At 44.6% G+C, this 17526-nt stretch overlaps 2 protein-coding genes across 3 annotated transcripts in view; one reads left to right on the forward strand and one right to left on the reverse strand.

Annotated features, from left to right (window-relative positions):
- mchr1b (melanin-concentrating hormone receptor 1b) overlaps positions 1-3010 on the forward strand; it is a 5555-nt gene extending 2545 nt beyond the window's left edge. Inside the window, exons 2-3 of the mRNA XM_031871053.1 lie at positions 447-543; positions 817-3010. Of these exons, the coding sequence (XP_031726913.1) occupies positions 477-543; positions 817-1841 (1092 nt within the window). The 5' untranslated portion in view covers positions 447-476 and the 3' untranslated portion in view covers positions 1842-3010. The remainder of the gene's footprint in view (positions 1-446; positions 544-816) is intronic.
- A 5263-nt stretch (positions 3011-8273) lies between these two features.
- Positions 8274-17526, reverse strand: part of usp43b (ubiquitin specific peptidase 43b) — a 56923-nt gene continuing 47670 nt past the window's right edge. Inside the window, exons 10-16 of one of the 2 annotated variants that reach the window (XM_031870793.1) lie at positions 17215-17292; positions 16984-17113; positions 14171-14513; positions 13061-13219; positions 11293-11466; positions 10025-11101; positions 8274-9793 (exon numbers count right to left, since the gene is read on the reverse strand). In XM_031870793.1, the coding sequence (XP_031726653.1) occupies positions 9777-9793; positions 10025-11101; positions 11293-11466; positions 13061-13219; positions 14171-14513; positions 16984-17113; positions 17215-17292 (1978 nt within the window). In that variant the 3' untranslated portion in view covers positions 8274-9776. Of the gene's footprint in view, positions 9808-10024; positions 11102-11292; positions 11467-13060; positions 13220-14170; positions 14514-16983; positions 17114-17214; positions 17293-17526 lie in introns of both variants that reach the window. The other variant, XM_031870794.1, reaches the window with a different exon arrangement.

A 17526-nucleotide genomic window follows, 5' to 3' on the forward strand; every position in this document is an offset into this window, starting at 1 on the left:
CTCTCTCTCTCTCTCTCTCTCTCTCTCTCTCTCTCCCCTGTCTCTGTTTCTGTCTCTCTCTCCCCCCTCGTTCAGGTTCCCTGGACACAACATGAAGCTGAAGTCCACCTTTGTCCCCTGGACGGCAGCTAAATGAGAGATGGGTTTTCATAGCGTACTGCTTCCTGTAGTTAAACTCGTGGAGTATCTGATTGAATAACGAGTGTGTTCCGTCGGCTTTGTTTTTTTCCCACCTTTTTAACTGCGTTTTAGGTGTCGCGTGCACTGATGAAGTCTTTTGGACAACACAAAAACAATAGCGCGAGGCGTCGCATCTCTATTTTCAAATCCAGAAACTAACATTTAAAGCTGTTTTAAAAGAAACAAATAATTTGGTGCTGTTATTCCTTTGATATCTTATTCCAATCCAAAAAGTTGTAATCTATTATTATTATTATTATTATTAGTTTAGAGAGAGACCACCAAAAGATCATGGGATGGACTTTGCCCACATTCCGAATTCATCTTTTTCATCCTTCAGTTCGCCCGAGAACCTCCAGGAAGGTATGTCTTTTGTTTCTTCTCCTTTTTAAGTTGAGTGAGCCCTTCAATTCATCTGAATGTTAACTGCTATATGTCACACCATTATTGTTGAAGCATTTAGACAGATTGCGTCATCTTCAGCTGTGGAGTTCATTTTATTATTTATTTATTTTTTTTTTTGCAAAACCAGTGGCTTAACCAATTGGAACAAAAGATATTTATGGAAAAGAATAAGCAGGATTTTTTCCTGCATGGTAAAGTGACCCACGAGGAGTTTTCTGTTTGCATCCACAGACCACGAGCAGTACAACAACGCGCTCATGCCCAGCATCTTTGGCGTCATCTGCTTCTTCGGGATCTTCGGGAACTCCGTCGTCATCTACACCATCGTGAAGAAAACCAAGCTGTGCTCCCAGCCAACGGTGCCGGACATCTTCATCTTCAGCCTGTCCATCGCGGACCTCCTCTTTCTCCTCGGCATGCCCTTCCTCATCCACCAGCTCGTGGGCCGCGGCTCCTGGTGCTTCGGTGGCACCATGTGCACCGTCATCACGGCGCTCGATTCCAACAGCCAGATCGTAAGCACCTACATCCTGACCGTGATGACCCTGGACCGCTACCTGGCCACCGTGCATCCCATCCGCTTCAAACACGTCCGGACCCCCTTCGTGGCCGGGGCGGCGGTGGCCCTGGTGTGGGTGTTTTCCCTGGTCTCCATCACCCCGGTCTGGATGTACACGGGACTCATGCATCTGAAGGACGGCTCCGTCGGCTGCGCCCTCCTGCTGCCCGACCCGGCCACGTACTGGTTCACCCTCTACCAGTTCTTCTTGGCCTTCGCTCTGCCCTGGGTGGTCATCTGCGGGGTCTTCTTCAAGATTCTCCAAAACATGTCGGCCGCGGTCGCCCCACTGCCCCGGCGCAGCCAGAGGGTGCGCACCAGAAAGGTGACCCGCATGGCGGTGGCCATCTGCCTGGCGTTCTTTGTTTGCTGGGCCCCCTACTACGTCCTGCAGCTGGCCCACCTCGGAGTGCAGCGGCCCACCTTCGCCTTCCTGTACGCCTACAACATTGCCATCAGCCTGGGCTACGCCAACAGCTGCATCAACCCGTTTATCTACATTGTGCTGAGCGAGACGTTCAAGAGGCAACTCGTCGTGGCCCTTCGTCCGCCCCACGGGGTTCTCAGGGTGGCCCCTGCTCCGGCCGACGGCAGCATGAGTCTGAAGGTGGCCCCGGACTGCTCTCAGCCGTCCCACTCTCAGTCAAAAAGGGAACTGCTTCGAAACATGCTGCCCGCCACCGTGGCCGTGCACTGAGGTGGACCCCTGACTGTCCATCCAAGGCCACCGTCCACAAAGGGGTCCACCTGCCACCTCTACCAGCTGTTAGTCCCCTCAGCACTCACCTCTGCTGCATTAACAACATGCACGTGACTCTGCTGAACTCTAATGTACATGTAGCTGTGACATTTCAAATGAGTCACTAACTCATGTTTAGACTCAGCCAGGAAACAGTTAAACATAATCAACCATTCAACAATGGAAAACAAATAACACCGGCTATTTCATAAGAGAGCCTACTGAGATGCTTACAGCGGGTTCACTTAATGAAAGATATCAAGCCTCTGTATAAACTGATGCATCTTTGACATGAACTTCAAATGGCCAAAACTATCTCAATAGTTTAAAAATTGGACTAAAAGGAGAATTTAGTTCTTTTTTTTTTTCTTCTTCTACAGCTAAATTAGGGGTAGTCCATGCAAACCAACGTGGATTTTATGCCTCTGCAAAACTCAACATAACAATTGTTGTGAGCTGAAATTTGAGTTGTGAGCAGTATTTAACTGTGATTGGCTGTTTTATGTTGTCGTACCAGTATTTGTGGGATTGCAGGATGTATTGTTAGTCTGTCACTACGTTTGTGGCTTTGAGTCACAGCTCTAATAACTCTAATAACCCTCCAGCCATCTGATTCATGCTCTTAGCGATGCATCAACTGTCTCATTAAAGACTTTTGCCGGGTCACTGTGTGCATATTTAAATGTCAAAACAATTGTCAGTGCAACACCATTAGAGCGAGGAGGTGCTGCTCCTATACACTCCATGTGACTGATGTGTTTTGAACCACAATCGCTGACTAAGCGACCACAGAAGCACACTGACAAAGTGTTTTGTGTCACCGGCAACTATATAGATACCAAATGTCATTACTCGCTGTATGTACAGTATGTGGCTGTTCGGCTTGTGATGTAGCTATTAGTCTGTGTGTATTTAACTGGGCCTCTTTACTGTGATGACGGATACAGGCTACACTGTGGCATGTCTATAGCAAGCTGTACTGCATGTTTTAACTGTTTAATTCTCCTCCAGGGGATAAAGAATGTGTGTGTGTGTGTGTGTGTGTGTGTGTGTGTGTGTGTGTACACAATGTGAAAGCACTTGTCTCATCCGGTGGTCAAATTCAGTTTACTCCTAAATTTTCAATGTATTGGTGTTTGCTTTGTGAGTTTCTTGTTTTTGCAACGTTCTTTGCAAAAATGTTCTTATGTCAATAAAAGTGTTGAAGTCAACTGAAATATCTCCATTCAACGGTGTGCAAGGACACATGGAGTTGAAAGCATTTCAACCAGAATCATCCGTCGAGGCAATGTTCCCGGACTTAAAGAGGGAGAACTGTTTCTTTCTCCCCCCCCCCCCCCCCTCAGCTTTTCACAGTGGGAAGACTCGGCTTCACTGCTCATCCAAATGTCAAGTAACACCATGATCTAGAAAAGAACAGAGGAGTGGAATAAAACCGGGATTATATGGCATTCACATGCTATTTCCTGAATCATAAAGACCATCCAATTTAACACAAAATAATTAAATACTAAGGGAATTATTTACTCGAAACCCCAGTGAGACATTATGGTGGTAATGAAGTACGGATCACAGAACTGCATGACGTCAATGACAACGGAAATGATTCTCTGTCCCTGCGCCACAGTCGGGAACTAAAGTCAAGATTGTTTTTATCTCACAAGTGGACATATTGTGTGCATTTAGTCAATATGGAGACATTTTTCAGCAACTGAGATAAAGATAAGGTTCATAAATGTGTAAAAACGGAGCGGATGACACAAAGAATATATCTATCTGATGTAGAATACAGTCTTTAGTTTAAATATTCCCCTCAAGCAACACACGTTGATGCAGAATATTGCAGAATATTTAAGCGATTCTCTCATCAAAATGTCTTTTTTTAATCAAAGAAAGTTAAGTAGTAAAACTTTAATATAAAAATATTCTTTCAACATTTTAGGGCTGGAAGGTGTGATATAAAACTATCCTTGGAATAAGATTTTGAACCTTTCACACCAGCAATAAAGATGGATGCTTCAGACATCCCTGTGCTGTCGTTTCATGTTCACGGCACATGAAAAGTCGTAATAAAAGTGTAAAAATAGCACAAAGGCCCAAGGCACTGATACAGAGGTGTACACATGGATGGCTTACTGAATGGAGCCTCTGTTTGAAGGGACTGTTAATATTTCTTGTTCAAAAAGTCAGTCAAACAACTATAAAGAGATAGAAATCAACAACAAAGAGATGCAAAACATGTCACAGAATAACCACAAAGAGCTGCAAAAGGACCAAAAAGGATGCAAAACGACCACAGTGACGCTAGGCGACTGCAACAAGAGCCAAAATGACCAAAAAAGGGACACAAAGAGACGTAAAACAAGATAGATACATTCAAAACATTTACAAAGAGATGCAAAACAAGCATGAAGAGATTTAAAATGACTACAAATAACACAAAATGACCAGAAAGAGATGCACAAGCATGAAGAGATTCACAATGACTGTAAACAGATGCAAAACGAGAATGAAGAGATTAAAAACAACTACAAAGAGACACTAAACGACCACAAAGAGAAGCAAAACATGTCGGAAATCAAGACACAACATTATCACATAGAGCTGCAAAATGACCAAAAAGGGTGACCACAGAGACGCTAAGCGACAACAAAATGAACCAAAACGACTAAAAAAGGGAAACAAAGAGACGTAAAACAACCACAAATAGAATCAAAAATAACTGCAAAGGGATGCAAAACGAGCATGAAGGGATTCAAAACAACTACAAAGACACATAACCAAAAAGAGATGCAAAACAAGCACAAAGGGATTAAGACGAATACAAAGAGATGCAAAACTATCATGAAGAGATACAACTACAAAGACATGCAAGAAGAGAATGAAGAACATACAAAGGGATGCAAAACTAATGAAAAGGGACACAAAGAGATGTAAAACAACCTCAAAGAGATTCAAAACAACTGCAAAGAGATGAAAAACAAGAATGAAGAGACACAGGTGCCCATTGACTCATAGTCCGTCCATGTGTGCATCCTTATCTCAGCAGGTTTGAAAATGACAGAGACTTTCAAACCCATTGCTTTAGGTTATGTAGAATTAGATTCACCACCAATAAACACAACATGAGTTTGTTCTGCAGAGGCCCGGCTCCACTGACAAAAACCTTGATGGCTGTGTAAATGATCGGACATCATTTATGACTTAAAACTCCTTCTGCATAATGTCTATCCCAGTTGTCACGAAATGTATACATAAAAAATGACTAAATCCTCTCTTTCTCTTCCTTGATGGTTGGTGTAATACAAAAAAATAACTCTTTCAGTCCTTGAACGTAATCCATGCATAAACCATAACGTGTCCCTACTGTTTCAATCATTCATTCACACCGTCTGTGATGCATTCAGTTTGCCATTTTCACAAATTTGATTTCCCTAATGAGGGATTCAGGATATGATTTTCTTGGCGCTGCTTCCTTGTCATCGGTTCCTCCAATATCGTCTCTTGTTTTCAGACAAAGCGGTTGTTTGAGCAACAAGCTTCACTCACTCTGCGTCATAAACCAGTGAACTCTGATTTACTGGTTTTAATTTCAAATTTAATTTTGCCAAAAACACATTGGAGTCCATCCCAGATGAGCGATAAGGAGATAGCATTAGTGCTGGACCAGCCACTACACTGTCAAAATGGTGAAAGACAGAGACAATCATCATTCCTGATGACATCTTATAAAACAAGGCGATATATGAAACGGATAAGCAGGTGTCGGCCTTCCCTTAGATCTGTTGGTGATGGTGGAAACAGCAGTAATGGCCTCAGGCTATCAAAACACCAGCAGCCATCACACCAACCTCTGCTTGAGCAAAGACACCAATTACCCTCGCTATGATGACTTTGGTCCAAAGGCGGGGTCCATGCACAGTGACTCACATCATGCTGACTAGTGTGTGTAAGTGGAGCCATTAGGAAATTGAGGTCAGGCCGTGTTCCAAATGATGTGCGGATGTTCAACCTTCGACGTCAAAGAGATGAGTAAATGATGAGTTCCAATCGGCGACGGCTCTCAAGTGGACTATCAACACAAACAATAACACGCTTTTTCTTTTATTTTCGGAGCAGTATTGTTTGGCTCCGTAGGACACATTTTTTAATTTAGAAAACATTTTCCCTTCTTATTGCTCCAGAGACAGGTATTGTAGGAAATGGCTTAAAGTCTAAATACACAAAAATGCTTGTAACAAATTGCAGTGTAATAAATAACTATACACATATATATATATATATTCATCCTTGAGTCAAAGTGGACGTTTGTGCTCAAGGAGCTCCTCAGATATCATGTTCCCAAGAATTGAGAAAAAAAAATATTGCAAACAGGGGAAAACAGCTAGCCTAGCTCTAGATCGCTTCTAACGTTGTGTCTTTTTTGTTTAATCCTTCCTTTACAAGGGGCCATGTTGACTGTTATGCTAAGCTAATGAACATGTTAACATATAATTAATAGTCTGAGACATTACCACTCCATAATTAGCAAACTGTTATTTCTACAATCAAAATATAACGCGTTAATCTAATTTTGCTAAACTAAGCTAACTGGCTGCTAGTTCTAGTTCATATTTGACACATTTATCATATTTTGGGAAATAGTTTTCTTTCGCTTTTCCGCTAAGAGTTAGTTGAAGCTTGATACCACTTTTTAAGGATCAAACAAAGAAAATAACGTATTCATTTGTGAACTTTAGAGGTGCTGGTAGGCCAGGCTAGGTTCCTAACATAGCTAGTTAGCTATGCTAATTAGCCTCCGGCGGTAGCTTCAAATTTAACACACACAGATGAGAATGATATCAATCTTCTCATCAAACTCTCGGCAAGAAAGTGAATAAGCGTATTTCCCAAGTGTCAAACTATTTCTCAAAGTATTAATTAACAGTTTATACAAATACATTAACAAAACTATTTTAAAAAGGCAGTTTTTCCAACACAAACAAATTAAATAAAAGCATTTATGCTTTAGCTGTTGAGAATATAATAAACATGTACTTCTGATTTATTCAAGTGCTGTACTTCTTAACAACCAACTAAATAATTAGGAGTGTAACTACCCCCTCATACTGACACTCTGATGTGATTATTATTAATGTTGAAGTGTAAACAGATGAGGAGGCATGATGCATTTCACCCATTGCCTGTCTAAATAGAAATCCCAATTGCATTACTTAGCAGTAACAACTTTTGCCTGCGGACAAGTTACAGGTTATTGCATTTTGTGTGTGATAAAAGATAATATTAAATGGGCCCTAAGTTGATATTTCAGCAACATACTAGATAAGCTACTGGCTGTTCTTTCCAGTGACATTAAAGATGCTCAATGTGGTGATTAATATATTGCACGGCACATCTCTGCTCTGTTAGCTTCCATTATTCTGAAAGGTTCTCTGCGAGTCCGGCCCTCCTGCTGCCTCATTTTATAACAACCAAAACAGATAACGGGCCATGTTGGAACAAGACACGTTCTTGTTCAAACACAGTAACGGGAAAACGGTTCCTAACAGAACGTACTCACTTGAACAGCACATCCTCCTCGTAACAGCAGATGATCTGATCAGATTTGGAGCAGGTGGCTGCACACATTTGCAAACTAAAACATCTTTTAAAACACCCCCTGGTTAGAGGCTGAATAAGTGGTGGCATGGTGGACATTATACTCTTAATAAATATGGAACCAATAGCTCAATATGCATTCTGTACAGGAGCTTCTGATTATCTGCGACGTGTCATTTACATGAAGTGTCAGCAACGATCTACAGAGCATTAAACAGTACTTAGTGTAAACTGTGGTGGCTCTGGGAGCTCAGATCAGTGGGGATATTGATGACAGAATGGGTCAACTGAGCAGTCGCTGCACTGCATACACACAGCTGATTTGTGAGGTAAAACATACTATAGCTGGTAGATGATTATAAGCAGGACATGATTAGTAAAGAGAGGAATCACTGTTCCCTTTCATTCTGTTAGCGATGCACAGAATGTACAGGTCGCTGATAGAATAAGGAGGACATGAGCGGTACGTGTGGTAAATGTGTCTTCATATGGATCTCATCACGTTCATGTGTGACAGACGAGTAGAACTCAAGAGGAGCTTTGCAGAACTCCTCGGTAGTCCGGCCTCAAAAGGGTTTCAGGTAAAACAGCCTTCATCGGAGCTGCTACTCCAGCGGATACGTTGCTTGAATTTAGCAGAGAATCCAACCGCTCAGAGGAGGCACACCTGCCTTGAATCCTTAAAAAAAAAAAAGAAAGAAAGAAAGACCATCGCTGCATGATGTGAGCCAGAGACGAGAACGAGACGCTCAGACAGACGCTGTGGTGATAAATGATTCAGCTTACACTCAGTTCGTTTGTGAGAAAAGCCGTGTTTAATTTGCAATCCATAAAACTTGCAGTGCATTAAGCAGATATTATAGAGAGTCCAGTACAAGGACGTCTGTGTGTCGTGTCCAATTCAAACCCCAGTTACAGCACGTATTAGTCTGACCTGGTACAGGAGCCTGAAACATAGCGTTTTAAATCTGGTACTTTAATTACATAATTACAGGTACAAAATGTAGACTTTTAAAAAAGTTAATAATAAAATATAATCTAGACATAGTCCCCAAATAATGTCTCCAAAACATCCTTTATTTCCTATCACTTGATTTTGGTAGAGTGTTGTTAGACCGTGATGTTAACCGACACGACATGAACACAGTTACAGTGGAGGCAAATACTCTGGACTCTTTACGTTCCCCAATGATCCCCAGTGACAGAAACGGTGAGGAAGACTGATGACTGTGACTCAAACACACAGGAGCATCAACTGTCTGTGCTGCCCACTTTATTACACTTCATGTGAATGTGGCGGAGCATGATTACCACCAGGACTCATTACATCCCTGTGTCTGCAGAGACAGAATGAGTGAGTGTGTGTGTGTGTGTGCACAGTGTGTGAATCCTCTGTTCAATCCTGAAAGAGAAAAACTGAGCTTTTGAAGCTGGTCCTGTCATCGTTGGCACTTTATCAGTAAGAATTCAAATCTGCCTTCAATGAAAGAGACAGAAATTCGGGTTGTCGCTCAGCAGAGGTGGAAACACAGAATCACATCATTTATTGCTCTGCAAGCGTCTCTGTAGTCTGAACAATCTCACCTCCTGCTTCATGATGAGCCAAAACTCTTCAACCGTCCACAGAACTCACCCGAACAAAAACCAGAGGAAAAGGTGTTTTCAAGGGGAAGGGCTTCTCACACGTCAACTTATAGTTATAACAGGTATTACTTAGATTCTCTTCATCTAGTGTAGCAGCCACACACCTCTCCCGCTGATTATCTGTTGGCTGCAAATTGAAGATATACAGAAAAAGAAAAAGCTTTTTTTTGCCAATTTTTGCAGCAGTGTAGATGTTCCTTCATTAGCAATGTCACATAAGCTCTGATCGTGCAGAAAAATATGGATTTGAAAAAAGAAGAAAGTGCATTTGTGATATAACATGATAGTAAGATGACAAAGCAAATGATGCATGTTGTTCCAGCAGCCGATTTACAGTGCAGATGTTTAACACTTTGACACATTGTAGCACATGTAACAGATGATGGTTTTATGAATTTACCGAATCACCCTCAGCTGTAACGAAAGCACGTGTTACCAGCAGACTAAAGAGAGGAAAAATAAAATCACATTACAGCAGTGTTCCTCCTCAGTAAATTCAACTCTGCATAGATTTAGTTTAAGACACACACGGGTAAGAACTTATGACAGCACTATGGAGGGGAGCGAGAGGATGTACTTTGTCTCCGGCGACGCCTCCTGCTGGGAGCTCCGATGGGTGACGAGCGTAGAAATCAGCAGAGGTCGTGGTGGTCAGCTGTCAGTCAGGGCTGTCACAGAGGGACTTCAAAAATAAGATACAAAGCAATGTGTCACATGGTAGTCAGTCACTGAAGTAATCACTGGGATTAATATTAATGATAGTAACAAAACAACCTGACTGCCTTCCACTTAGTTACAGGGAAGCTTCCCAATCAAATATCTGAAAGGCTCTTATGATTGTGTCTCCAGCCTAACAACCTAAGCCTATGAGCAGGACTCAGGGACAGATATGTGCCTACCCAGGGACGTGGTGCTGAAACGCGTGCGCTGCAGAGTGGCGTAGCTCGGCTTGTCCGACAGCGGGACGCGGTGGGCCGGGGGGGCCACTGCCTCTCTGTTCCTCTGCAGGGAGGCACACCTGCGAAATGTCAAATCCAGCCTCGTCTGGATGTTGCCGGAGCTGTGAGCGCGCTTTATGTCCACGGGGTCGTGACTCCCGGCCTTTCCGTTGACCAGCTGCGCTTTGCAGTTATGGGCGTCGCAGCTCGGCGTGGTCAGCGTGCCATTGGAGAGGGACAGTTTGGCTAGGTTGCTGCTCGCCAGTTTCTCCGGGTGCCCGTGGCCGTTTATACGCTGGTCGTGCCCCTTGATTGGTGAACCGGGAATGTCTTTCTTGATGAAACCCGGTTTGAAAAAAGACAGCAGGCTGTCGTGGCTGCGGCCCTCCTGTCCCCTCTGGCCCCTCCTGTCCCCGGGTTGAATGGCCATCTGTAACGAGTCCTTCTGCGTCCTGAAAGTCACCCCCTTGGTCCTTCCTAATGTGGAGTCTCTGCTCTGAGGTGCGCTGTGGCTGATGTGACCCATCAGAAGGGCCCCTCTCTGAAGCTGGAGGTCCAGGGTCCTGCCATGGTCCGGCCTTGCTCTCTTAGACGACCTCTGCCTCAGAGAGCCATCGTCCCTGTTGCCGACACCCTGGCTCATGCTTCTCTCCACACAAGCTCGGCTCTGTCCCTTCGGTATTTTGGGGGAGTAACAAGTGTCGGAGCCGGGTCGGTCAGTATAGCTGAGACTGCTGCCGCTGGGTGAGCTGCAGTCCTGTCCTACTTCGAAGGCCCTTCCTGGGGCATTCCTCTGTGGTGGGGTGGCCACCAGTGCTATTATAGGGTCTTTGGTGCATCGGGGGCGGCGCCCAGACTCCAGGTACTCCACCAGCTCCCCAGGCTGGGTCTGGGCTGAGTGTCTAATGCGGTCCTTGGTGCCAAAAGACCACCGCAGCGGCAGAACTTTGCTCAGACTCTCCTTGGGCTTCGTTGGGGATCTCATGCTCACACTCCTGCCTTGGCTCCCGCGGACTAACGGCTTGGCTGCAAACCCATCTAGAGGAAAAGACACCTCACGTTACTACTAACCACTACATAGTTATAATTATAGTAGGTTATCAATCAATTTGTCATTGATAGCTAGTGAAATATTGGCATAATTGTATGCAAAACACTAAATAGTGTTGTTTTATGCAGAAGTGTTGAGATAACTAAAACATTCCATACGCGCTACTCCAGATACCTACTTGTTTCTACTGTTCTGGGCAGTTCGTCTCCAAACACTGGCAGCTCAGGAGACTCTGGGGCCTGAACGGGCCCCGGAGGTCCAGGTACTGGTCCTCCTGACACCACGCTGCCCCTCTTACTGCCCCCTGCTAGCCGGACCAGCCAGTGGTCAGAGGTGGATGAGCTGGTGGAACCTGCAAAAAGCAGATAAGCCGTGTGTGGTTTTTTTTTGTATATTCATTTATCCTAAAACAAGCCATGTGCAGAGAGTCAGAAGGCTTCCCACAGCTAACGTCACGGTGAGATCCACACTGCTGAGTGAAATATGAAAACAGGATATAATCAGTATTTTCACCCATCTGTGAACACCTTCATGAGGCTGAAATCATGAAAATGACTGCTTCTGTACAGGAAATTTCATTTTTCAGCGATAACAAAGATAACAAGGAAACAATGTTCGGCAGCTGATATAGATTTAACTTTTTGTCACACTTTAGTAATCCTTACCCCTCAAAGTTTTAGTCGACGACCACTCAAAGCGCTTTAGTCCCGTTTAAGGAGCTGTTCAAATGTCGCGTCAATGATTGTTGTCATTGTGGACGCTCGGACTGACCAAGACAGTTGTGGTGAGTTTTATTTTGTTACTGTTGAGTTTGAGTGTGTGCTTTATGATTCTCCGCCGCTCGACTAGCTGATCTCTTACCCACCCAGCCTGTTATGGGAGACGATCCGCCCACACAACATATGCGTTAATCAATCACCCGACCCCGACCCTCAAACCACCAACATTATACATTGTACAGGACTGACCCTGTCAGGATCCCTGTCAGACCAGACACCTCCCATGGCCACACAGCTGCAGCCACTCCAGCCGATTACCTCCTGCAGGCTGACACACCAGGCTCAGGTCCCACTAACGCTTTCCCTGGCACTATATAAACTCTGGTCCTGCAGTCTGGGGTTGTCAGGCCGTACCGTCTTTCACCCGCTTCAACCCCATTGCATCTTCTGCCTCGAGCGCCTGCCTCCGGTGTCCGTCGGTCCGGGAATCCCCCGTGCCCTCCGTTGTGTTAACGGACTACTCACCGCCGCTCCGCCCTCCGTTGTGTTAACGGACTACACACGCCGTCAAGCTGCCAGCTCTCCGGTGTCGAGCCACGGGACTCACACCGTCGATCTGCCTACTCTCTGGTGTCGGACCACGGGCTCCACACCTTCACACACCTTCAAAATAAAACCTGTTTATATCAACTTCTGTCTCCTGTGGTCTTGCTATTGGGTCCTAACCGTGAACTCCCGTGACAGACCCAAGGACAGAGACGATGGAGCGCCGCCGTCGCACTGCAGTGTGTTTGAGACAAAGAGAGAGAGAGAGAGAACGGTGGAAGGTGATGAAAATAAAGACGTTATCTTTCAAACGATATTGCATGTTTGTTATCTTCACCGTTGTTGAATGAACCGTCCTGTCATCGTCTTAGTCCTGGTAAAAGAAGTCATTAACGAACATGTTTCCTCATAGCTTTAGCTCACAAAATTGACGTTGCAATAAGAATGCACACCGATGCTGCTGAAGAGCAGTGCATCAGCCAATTCGACAGACTGTAATTACAGAGGGAACAACAACACTTCTGAAGGCCAAACTGTGAGTAATGGTGGTGTGAGATGTACCGATACTCCCACATTACCTTCATTATTTCTGTATTTCACAACAATGATGTGAGGCAGATCCCTCCCGACTGTTCTCAATATACTGTAACAAGTCGCTGCAGAGGGTTTGAAAGGACTAACCGGTGACTGAAGAACTGGCAGACCACGGGGGGATGGCGTCTCTTCTCTGATAGAAGAGGATGTAGGCTCCACGCGTGCACACCTCCGCTTCAGGCACCGCTTCAGCACTGCTGTCATCGTAGCTGTACCACTGGCCGTCCACCGAGTTCCTACAGAAGGCTGCAATGTACAATAACAATGGGCTGGAGTAAATTACAGGACATTTTAGAGCACCACTCATTCATGTCAATTTGGCGAGGATACTTGGAAAAAGATTTCTTTTTTTTAAGGTTCTGCCTTTACTCCCACTTGGTTTTGAACACAGCCTGACAGATACTGGGGTTTGTGAGAGGCTGGTACCCCGATGTGTCCCGTCTTACCTTGCTGAAATTAACTTGAAAAACTTAAGTAAATGGCTTCAAATTCAACATCATTATAACTCTCCTTTCTGGTCTCAGCACGACCATTACGCTGCATTTACTGTGCGCGAGTGTCACTTACGTGGCCCATTTTAGTGACATCACGATGTGAAGTTTAACCTCCCCGGTGTAGCACAAGCGGTACATTTCTACAACTGTTGTTGTCCGTCAGAGTGTTTTTAAGGTGGAGGGACTGTGCTGTGAGCTTGTTGCAGGAAACACGCTCCCACATCCCCCACAGAACCGCTCCAGCGAGCATCCATGTAGTCAGCTGTTACACAAATGTATCTGCTTGTGTTTAGTTTTTCACCCTCACAGTTTCTTTGTACAGAGGGTGTTTTTTGGCTCGACTCCCATGGCAACTAGAGGCAGGGATGTTCACTGTACGTTGTCACCGACACGCTGGTTATGTGATTGCTTTAGGCAGCTTATAGCTCTCTCTCTGCTCTCTTCTAGCTGAGTGCCATATTTGATAAAGTTAGAAACTGAAGCCTGTGGTTTAGATGTTCTTGTTGACTCAAGCAGTAGCACAGATTTGTCCATCTGAGATCAAGTCATTCCAAACCTATTGCCCTCACAAAACACTTTGGACTACAGCTGATAGAAAAAGCTCCTGACACGTTTTCTTTTTGATCTATTTGAAAGGTGCCGTGTAAATTAAATGATTATTACTACTGCAGGTCTTTCCTCAGGAGGTGGTAGTTACTCAGACCTGTGTAATGTCCGCCATGCATTCCTCCATGGTGGTTGCACACAGCATACAGGTCGTACAGGAAGTCGGGAGGAGCCAGGTCAGGCCGTCGGGGCTGCGTCCAGCCCGGCTGGAGAGGGGGCTGAGGGGGCTGATGGCCGCGGCTCACCATGTGCGGCGCCATGTCCAGGCCCGCCAGGGGGAAGTGCACGAACGTGGTGAGCTTGTTCCTCCGCTCCCCCACCTGCCTGAAGCGCTTCAGGTGGAGGATGAGGATGTCCGGCAGCGTCCACAGGCTCATCTTCACCATGCCCTGCTGCAGCTGCTTACAGTGGGGGCACTTCCAGGCGTCGTCCGGGGCAAGCTAGGGGGGGGGGGAGAGGGAGACGAGGGGGAAACGTAGACACAAAACATGCAGTCAGCAGAATGGTCTCTGCCTGTTTAACATCCTGACAGAGCCTAAAAAACTCTTCTACTCCAACTCTTGCAGATAAATCACAATGAGTATTTCTTATTCCATGTAATCATATTCTTATAAATGATGCTTGACAGAACGTTGGAAATTCAGTCTTAATCAGCGTCTCTATATCTCTGTATCTCTGTCTGTCTCTCTAGACCTGTTGGGGAGGGGGGCTTGACTATGTATGGGTGGTATATAGACTGTTTTTTTTTTACTTGATGCGAGGCTGTGGGTGGGTGCATGTGAAGGTGTGGGCGTAGACGGGTGAACGAGGTGGGCTCATTTTATTTTTCATCAAGGTTAATAACTATCATTAGAATCTCTCTCTCTCTCTCTCTCTCTCTCCTGAGTGCTTGCTGAGTGTTGGGTTTCTGTAAATTATAGACTATAGATTAAATACAGTGTCTGTTATGATTCAACACTGTATGAATTATTTGAATTTACTGTTAAAGCTGTTGCCATGGCTACTACTTTTAAATCACTGTCCATGTCTCCCTCTGGTCACCATCTTGTCTTCTCTGCAGCGATGAGTTCTTGCATTCAACAAGGCCATTCGTTGACAGCAGCCCCCCACGAGTTCCCTTTTCTCTCAGTCAGCAGCGTAACTTACGTCAATGTGACTAAACTGTGGATCCTTTTTATTGCTCTGACACAGACGACAACAACCTGTTTTCTTCCTTAACCTCGACCACCACCAACACTCTGTGTATTTACACGTTTACATACTGTTGTGAAATGAGTCTGCACTTGCTACATTCTGCTATATAAAAATACAAAATGCATAAACTCCGAAATTCAGACGCACAACACTAACGGCTTCACTTTCCTCGATGACCAATGAAAGACGGCAGAACGTTTTGTAATGGTCGGGGACGTTTCACCATCATCTCTTCCAGTAACAGAGTGGTTTACACAGACAGCAGTTTCACTTCCACTCTACTCTCCACTCCTCGGCCTCTTAAGAGGAAGTGTTTGATGAAAAGTGATACGTTTATTTACGACCAGCCACATGATCAATGAATGCTGGACGTCGGGATCAGAAAGGCTAAAAGATTCTTTCCCGGGTGTATTGTAAGAGATGATGTTCATGCTAAATCATTACAAAAAGAAAAGAGACTTCAAAGGCAATAGTGCTACATATAGTGATGCTGTCATCGTGTCCTGGGGTCTGTTGTGTTCTGGTCCAATAGTTAATCCTGAGATGTGAATGAAGGGTTTTGGTTGCATTAGTGTTGGAGCGATGTGAACAATGTGTGTAAACTTGATAAAGAAGTGCTGAACATTTTCCCTTGTTCTTGGCCTCACAGGTGAAATACTAATAATGGGATTGCAATATGATGATGGACATTATTAATCATTTTGCAAAGTCTGGGATTCTCAAATTCCTAACTTAAGTGATCATCCATACACATATGGACAAACTAAAAACACAAACGGCTGAGGGCCGTTCATGAGCCTGCAGCGCCACTCTGTGGTAACATGAGGGAACAGCAGCAGCATTATCACAGCCAATCACAGGCGATCAGCACAACAGCAGTGGAGAAGGAAACGGGGAGGAAAGAGGGCCAGACAGGACATACGGTGTGTGTTATTACATGTGGTCAAAGGAATTAAAAAAACTCTACTTAAAGTCAACAGTGAAACGTTAAGGTCTGCTGCTGCATGTCGGTGAAGAGAAGTGACATATGCTCTCTGTTACTGTAAACATTGTTGACTCTAAACTGTATTAATAATAATGACGGGCTTAATTGGCTGCATGGCTCCTCATTCATCTTTCATTTTACTTCAGAAGTAGTAACTATTAGACCTCCGTGGGGGTTCGGTCCAGGTTGGGCTGATAAATAATGTGTTGTGTATAATGATTTTTGAGACCAAGGTTATTAACTATTTACAAAAAGACTGGAAACTATAAAGTGTTGAGCGTTCACAAACTCAACATGTTGAACAGAAAATATTTAAATTTGAACTGCGTTCATCAGTCAAATGAAACTCTTGTTATCGTATATATTGTACATGTGCACCACACATATAATATATATATATATTTATATAAAAATGTTTTTCTTTCCTTTAGCATGTCTCATTTCTTTAAGGTCAAAAAAACATGCTATAATCCTTTCAAACCTCATGAAAACAACAGGTTCCATCGTTGTCTTCTCTCTGTTGTCACCATGACACTTGTGTTAAATACAGTGAGTAACAGCTTGCGTTTGGGTCATTCTGTAATGTTTGTCACATCACGGCTGTCACCGCCCACCTCCTCTAAGGAATCGTTAACAGTAGTAACATGACGTCACGTAGAGTCGATCAGGTAGAGTTCAGGAGGCTGAGTTTCAGGGTTCTTGCAGGTATCAAAAGGCAACGGACGGACTACCTGTTCCTCTTTGGTGTAGAGCTGGAAGCACTCGTCCAACGTGCAGCTGTACTGCTGGACGTGCTGCTGCTGCTGATTCCTCACGCTGTCCGCGTCCTTCACCACCTCCTCCTGAATGTTACCAAACAGGCTGCGGCCCGGGACACAACGAGGCTCGAGTCAGGTTAAAAGAGAGAGAGAGAGAGATGCCAGAGTAAACACACGGTGGTCTGTAATAGAACGTGTACTTACCAGTCTTTGATTCTGTGCTCCCACTCGATGATGAGCTTCACGTGTGGGGGTCCTCCTGAGCAGCAGAGCTTCAGAGCTCTGAAAGACAAAAAGGTGAAAGGTCATCCAGTGCACAAAGTCCATTCACTGCTCTGACATGATTTCTGAAATCTGCCGCACTTTCAAGCTTTGAGACATTTACAGTAAATGTACTGCACCGACAACCTTATTATAGTCGTTTGAGTGCACTTGTATTGTGGCTTCTTAACCACCAGGTGTCAGTGTTACCACAGAAGCTAATAAAGCAGGAAAGACTGCTGTGTGAGAGGGAGA

Source organism: Anarrhichthys ocellatus, unplaced genomic scaffold, assembly GCF_004355925.1.
Source record: "Anarrhichthys ocellatus isolate YVR2014 unplaced genomic scaffold, GSC_Weel_1.0 scaffold55, whole genome shotgun sequence".
NCBI classification, from domain to species: Eukaryota; Metazoa; Chordata; class Actinopteri; order Perciformes; family Anarhichadidae; genus Anarrhichthys; species Anarrhichthys ocellatus.